The sequence below is a fragment of the Salvelinus fontinalis genome, chromosome 25 (genome assembly GCF_029448725.1).
Source record: "Salvelinus fontinalis isolate EN_2023a chromosome 25, ASM2944872v1, whole genome shotgun sequence".
Taxonomy (NCBI): Eukaryota; Metazoa; Chordata; class Actinopteri; order Salmoniformes; family Salmonidae; genus Salvelinus; species Salvelinus fontinalis.
The window spans coordinates 32,850,395-32,856,993 of NC_074689.1; the positions used below are offsets into that span (position 1 = coordinate 32,850,395).

Consider the following 6,599-nt stretch of genomic DNA (forward strand, 5'->3'; position numbering starts at 1 on the left):
ACACCGTAACTGATGGACATAGCCAGGTTACACAGTAACTGATGGACATAGCTAGGTTACACAGTAACTGATGGACATAGCTAGGTTACACCGTAACTGATGGACATAGCTAGGTTACACAGTAACTGATGGACATAGCTAGGTTACACAGTAACTGATGGACATAGCTAGGTTACACAGTAACTGATGGACATAGCTAGGTTACACAGTAACTGATGGACATAGCTAGGTTACACCGTAACTGATGGACATAGCCAGGTTACACAGTAACTGATGGACATAGCCAGGTTACACAGTAACTGATGGACATAGCTAGGTTACACAGTAACTGATGGACATAGCTAGGTTACACAGTAACTGATGGACATAGCTAGGTTACACCGTAACTGATGGACATAGCTAGGTTACACAGTAACCGATGGACATAGCCAGGTTACACAGTAACTGATGGACATAGCTAGGTTACACAGTAACTGATGGACATAGCTAGGTTACACAGTAACTGATGGACATAGCCAGGCTACAGAGTAACCTAGGAGGGAAAGAAGGCCAGGGGGGTAATGGGTGGAGAGAGAAGGGTATTTGTTTTTGCTGTGTGAGTGCATGTGTGTTTGCTGTGTGAGTGCATGTGTGTTTGCTGTGTGAGTGCATGTGTGTTTGCTGTGTGAGTGCATGTGTTTGCTGTGTGAGTGCATGTGTTTTTGCTGTGTGAGTGCATGTGTGTTTGCTGTGTGAGTGCATGTGTGTTTGCTGTGTGAGTGCATTTGTGTTTGCTGTGTGAGTGCATGTGTTTTTGCTGTGTGAGTGCATGTGTGTTTGCTGTGTGAGTGCATGTGTTTTTGCTGTGTGAGTGCATGTGTGTTTGCTGTGTGAGTGCATGTGTGTTTGCTGTGTAAGTGCATGTGTGTTTGCTGTGTGAGTGCATGTGTTTTTGCTACTCTTGTCTTTTTGGTCGTTAGTATCTGTCACTAAAGCCTGAAGCTTCATCACTCATTCCCCTGCAAGGATAGAATCAGGGCCGTCGTGTGTGTGTTTGTGCGTGTCTGTGAGAGAGAGATCTCCAGTCTGGGAGCTGTGTGGACCACCCTCCTCATCCTGACGGGAAGTTGTTACTTTAACCTGACAGGGAAGAATTTGGGAAACTTGGCAGAGAGCCACGAGGGAGAGAGAAAAGCTCCCCTCTCGGCATTAACTGTTAATAGATTGACCATTACTGGACCCCTCTCTCTCTTTCTCTCTCTTTTTTTCTCTCTCCCTCTTTTTCTCTCTCTCTTTCTCTCTCTCTCCTTCTCTCTTTCTCCCTCTCTCTCTCTCTCTCTCTCTCTCTCTCTCTCTCTCCCCTGCTTTCTTGCCTCATTTCTCCCTCTCTCATACAAACAATCTACACACTAATATTCATATGAGCTCATGCGCACACACACACCCACTGCTGCACTTCTAGAATCCCCCCCCCCCCCCCCTCTCCTCCTTGTAGTCAGTTGTTCTTTGTACTGAGTGGTGAATACAGGCTCTGTGTATCCCCTTCCTCTCTCCTGACCTCTACCTGTATCTGTTCCACCTGAATGGGGGGGGGGTGGGGTCGCAGAATGATGAAGGGAGAGGCTGATGGGTGCGGGAGGAAAGGGGGATGAGGATGGGGGCTGACGGAAAAGAAAGGTTTTGTTTGTGTCTGGGCTGGAGTTGTGTTTCTGAGGGCGGGCCTCTGCTGTGACTCGGACCCTCACCTGGTCTCTACCTTTCAGCGGGGTGTTTGTATGTGTCTAAGTGTTTTCCGCTGTGTGTGGAGGTTTGTTTATGACGTTGCCATGGGATTTGTCAGTGGTATGGTAGTTAGAGTGGTTGTTGGTTTAGTGACAGAATGTGTGGATTCATATTGTTTGTTATGAGTGTTGTAAATCTGTGTATGACATTTGTCTCTCTCTCTCTCTCTCTCTCTCTCTCTCTCTGTCTCTGTCTCTGTCTCTGTCTCTGTCTCTGTCTCTGTCTCTCTCTTTCTCTGTCTCTCGCTCTCTATGTCTCTCTCTCTCTCTCCATCAGGGGGTAGTGTATGGAAGATGTCTGAAACAGACTGGACTCCGTGGATGAAAAAGCGACGGGTACGAGTGCTGTGTGCTCTGGGTGCTGTGCTACTGTGCTGCCTACAGGGCGGCGCCACTGTCACTGGTGAGTAGAGCGCTGGTCATGTCACAGCATCCCAACAGGGAACCAGGGATAGTCATAGAGATAGTAACATGTCTGAGATAACAGGGATAGTCATAGAGATAGTAACATGTCTGAGATAACAGAGAACCAGGGATAGTCATAGAGATAGTAACATGTCTGAGATAACAGAGAACCAGGGATAGTCATAGAGATAGTAACATGTCTGAGATAACAGGGAACCAGGGATAGTCATAGAGATAACACGGATCTATCTCAACTAATGTGTTATTAATGATGGAAGTTTTGCACACATCAAAAGTAAGGATTCAATCCTATGTGGGTGGAAGGAGAATACGTTATCTTCACAGTTTGTGTCTTAAATATGTGTATGGCAGTGGGACTTATCACTCCCTCTCTCCCATCCCTCTCTACCATCCCTCACTCTCTCCCATCCCTCTCTACCATCACTCCCTCTCTCCCCTCTCTCTCTCCCATCACTCTCTCTCTACCATCCCTCTCTACCATCACTCCCTCTCTCCCCCCTCTCTCTCCCATCACCCTCTCTCTCTCCCATCCTCTACCATCCCCCTCTCTCTCTCTCATCCCTCTCTACCATCCCTCTCTCTCTCCCATCCCTCTCTACCATCCCCCTCTCTCTCCCATCCCTCTCTCTCTCCCATCCCTCTCTACCATCCCCCTCTCTCTCTCCCATCCCTCTCTACCATCCCTCTCTCTTTCTCCCATCCCTCCCTCTCTCTCCCATCCCTCCCTCTCTCTCCCATCCCTCCCTCTCTCTCCCATCCCTCCCTCTCTCTCCCATCCCTCCCTCTCTCCCATCTCTCTCCCTCCCTTTCCTCTCTCCCACCCCTACCGCTCTCTCCCACCCCTACCTCTCTCTCCCATCCCTCTCTCTCCCACCCCTACCTCGCTCTCCCATCTCTCTCCCATCCCTCCATCTCTCTCCCATCTCTCTCCCATCTCTGTCCCCTCTCTCTCCTATCTCTCCCTCTCTCCCATCTCTCTACCATCCCCCTCTCTCTCTCCCATCCCTCTCTCCCATCCCTCTCTCTCTCCCATCCCTCTCTACCATCCCCCTCTCTCTCTCCCATCCCTCTCTACCATCCCCCTCTCTCTCCCATCCCTCTCTACCATCCCCCTCTCTCTCTCCCATCCCTCTCTACCATCCCCCTCTCTCTCTCCCATCCCTCTCTACCATCCCTCTCTCTTTCTCCCATCCCTCCCTCTCTCTCCCATCCCTCCCTCTCTCTCCCATCCCTCCCTCTCTCCCATCTCTCTCCCTCCCCTTCCTCTCTCCCACCCCTACCGCTCTCTCCCACCCCTACCTCTCTCTCCCATCCCTCTCTCTCCCACCCCTACCTCGCTCTCCCATCTCTCTCCCATCCCTCCATCTCTCTCCCATCTCTCTCCCATCTCTGTCCCCTCTCTCTCCTATCTCTCCCTCTCTCCCTTCTCTCTCCCATCCCTCCCTCTCTCTCCTATCTCTCCCCTCTCTCTCTCCCATCCCTCCCTCTCTCTCTCCTATCTCTCTCTCCCAACCCTCCCTCTCTCCCATCCCTCCCTCTCTCCCCATCCCTCCCTCTCTCCCATCCCTCTCTTCTCCCAGATGAAGTGCCAGTGTTCACAGAGGAGCCTCTGTCGGTGGTGCAGAAGTTAGGTGGTAGGGTGACCCTGAGGTGCAGCGCCCAACCCCCCTCGGCCAACATCAGCTGGCGGCTGAACGGGCGTGATCTGGTTGCCGGGGCTGGTGGGGACCTGGGGGTGGTACTGGAACCTGGCACGCTGCTCATCCCCGCCCTCACCAACCTCACCCTGGGCAGGTACCAGTGTGTGGCCAGCACCAATGCAGGGGGCCTGGCCAGTGTGCCCGCCAACGTCACCGCTGCCAGTGAGTAGCTGTTTATGCATTTCTGGTTTATTTGAATAGTGACTGAGTCTGCTAATGTTCTGTAAATGTGTCTTTTTCTCTTCATTTTAGGCCTTTTGGAAAAACAGCATCACTTTCAATTATCTTACAAACAATCAGTCATAATAAAACTGTTTGGGAAAGAACATTGTGTTTCTTAGTGTGTAGATGTAGATTAGTCAGCAAGACCTTTATAAGGTAGTGTCATCTGACTCCATAGTGGGGAGAAGGGAATAATAATGCTGTGTAGTGTAGTGGTGTAGTGTAGTGGTGTAGTAAGTAGTGTGGTGTAGTAGTGGTGTGGTGTAGTGTAGTGGTGTGGTGTAGTGGTGTAGTGTAGTGGTGTGGTGTGTAGTAGTGTAGTGGTGTAGTGTAGTGTAGTAGTGTAGTGTAGTAGTGTAGTGTAGTAGTGGTGTGGTGTAGTGTAGTAGTGTAGTATTGTAGTGTAGTAGTGTAGCGGTGTAGTGTAGCGGTGTAGTGTAGTGGTGTGGTGTAGTGGTGTGGTGTAGTGGTGTGGTGTAGTGGTGTAGTGTAGTAGTGTAGTGGTGTAGTGTAGAGGTGTAGTGTAGAGGTGTAGTGTAGAGGTGTAGTGTAGTAGTGTAATGGTGTAGTGTAGTGTAGTAGTGTAGTGTAGTGGTGTAGTGTAGTAGTGTGGTGTGGTGTAGTAGTGTAGTAGTGTGGTGTAGTAGTGTAGTAGTGTAGTGTGGTGTAGTGTAGTGCTTGGTCATCTAGTGGTGTGTAGTAGTGTGGTGCTTGGTCATCTAGTGGTGTGTAGTGGTGTAGTTTAGTGTAGTAGTGTAGTGCTTAGTCATCTAGTAGTGTGTAACGTAAACTCAATCACTTTTGTACATCGCCTTGGTCCGTACAATTGACCTTATTTTAGCGCCCCAAAAACGTAATACTTCCAGATCAACTGTAATGTCAATACCATTGTAAAGCACAATTTCTCCCCTTTACAACAGAATCAATTACATGACCCCCACGCTGCCCGTTTCTGCATGATTCAAGAAGGCAATGAGCACCATCGGGTCATTTTAAAAATGGCGGGTGGGGAAACGAAACTAATCCGTGATAGTGAGAAGGAGAAATGTTGTGTGGGAAAATTGCTTTTTTTCCACTCGATCTGTCCAACTTATCACCTTATCGCTTCTAAAATGTAAATAAAACACTATAAAGAGTTTATATAATGTGTCATTACATACCTATTTGAACCTATTTGTGTCGAATTTGACTCTGGCTTTTAGGGCGGTGCTAAAGTGATCTTAGAAGTAAACAGCGGCTTTGAGATTCATGATCGCATGCAGTGATGAAAAAATGACTAGGTATCCCCCCTTACCCCCGTCACTGTCCATTTCTTGTTTTTAAACGATGAGAGAAGTGCTACACCTGGTGGAGAGAGATTGTAAGACAGAAATAGTTGCTTTACGCGTGTTGTACGTTACGGCATGACACGTCACGATGTAACGGAGGGTCAGTTTATTTCAACTTTTCTCCAATACTATAGAGCCATTACCATGTCGATCAACGCTTGAATAGAAACGTAGTTCACACCAGATTTTGAAGTCAACACAGTCGCTACAGTCCCATTAGTTTTCTTTGTAGCCTCGTTTGAATGTCGCGGTTGCGCACATTTGTACGGAATGGGGTGAGTTTACGTCAGTGGTACTATAATGGTAGAGAAGTGGTAGTGTCTGTCAGGGGACTGAGAGGGGGTCTGCCTGGAGCAGTGTAATGTGACCCTGAAGCCAGGTGGCCAGGGGAGGGAAGGAGACCATGGGGTCGCTGTGAATGGGACCTCCTCCCCCCCAACGAGGGGCCAGGGTTCTGGTCTAGAAGCACGGTTTTGACTGTTCCTAAAGTCCTGCTTCGGTACTGCAGTTTAACTGACGCCCAGAAAGACATAGAGAAGTCAGATTTTTTTTAAATTCGTAATAAGAAACTTTAGTCATCACCTTTGTGCACAAAACATCCATTGAATCTTCGAACATATTAACATGTTATATTCATCCAATGTCTGCCATGTAAACCGGGAGCAACCCGAAAATATAGACGGTCCATGAATCGCTGTACGCGAACGTGTGTAGATTACATTGAAAACAAAGGTTGGACATCTTGGACACAGTCTCTGGGTCTTTTATACCTCAGTGCTCCCCACCTGCCCTCTCCCCACCACACCACATTCCTCTGACGGGGGAGTTATGGCTCCGTAATTTAAGGAGAGGGCTGCTTTTTTGTGAGGGGGAAATAATGGTGTGTGTATGAGAGAGATTGAGAGACTACCAAGAATATAGAAAGAGAAACGATGAGAAAGAGAGGAACAGATTGGGAATTTCTTTGTTTTGTGAGGTTGTGTGATGGTGTGTGATGGTGTGTGTTTGTATCTGTGTGTGTGATGTTTTGTGAGGTTGTCTCTGGTATTTTGTAAGTGTGTGTGTAGTGTTTTTAGAGTGTGTAGGGTTTTTAGAGTGTGTAGTGTTTTAGAGAGAGTGTGTGTAGGGTTTTAGAGAGAGTGTGTGTAGTGTTTTAGAGAGAG

General features: G+C 48.3%; 1 protein-coding gene across 1 annotated transcript in view; it reads left to right on the top strand.

The window, feature by feature from the left end:
• boc (BOC cell adhesion associated, oncogene regulated) overlaps nucleotides 1-6,599 on the top strand; it is a 58,580-nt gene that overhangs the window by 26,945 nt on the left and 25,036 nt on the right. Inside the window, exons 2-3 of the mRNA XM_055881960.1 lie at nucleotides 2,038-2,163; nucleotides 3,767-4,048. Coding sequence (XP_055737935.1) covers nucleotides 2,055-2,163; nucleotides 3,767-4,048 — 391 coding nt within the window. The 5' untranslated portion in view covers nucleotides 2,038-2,054. The remainder of the gene's footprint in view (nucleotides 1-2,037; nucleotides 2,164-3,766; nucleotides 4,049-6,599) is intronic.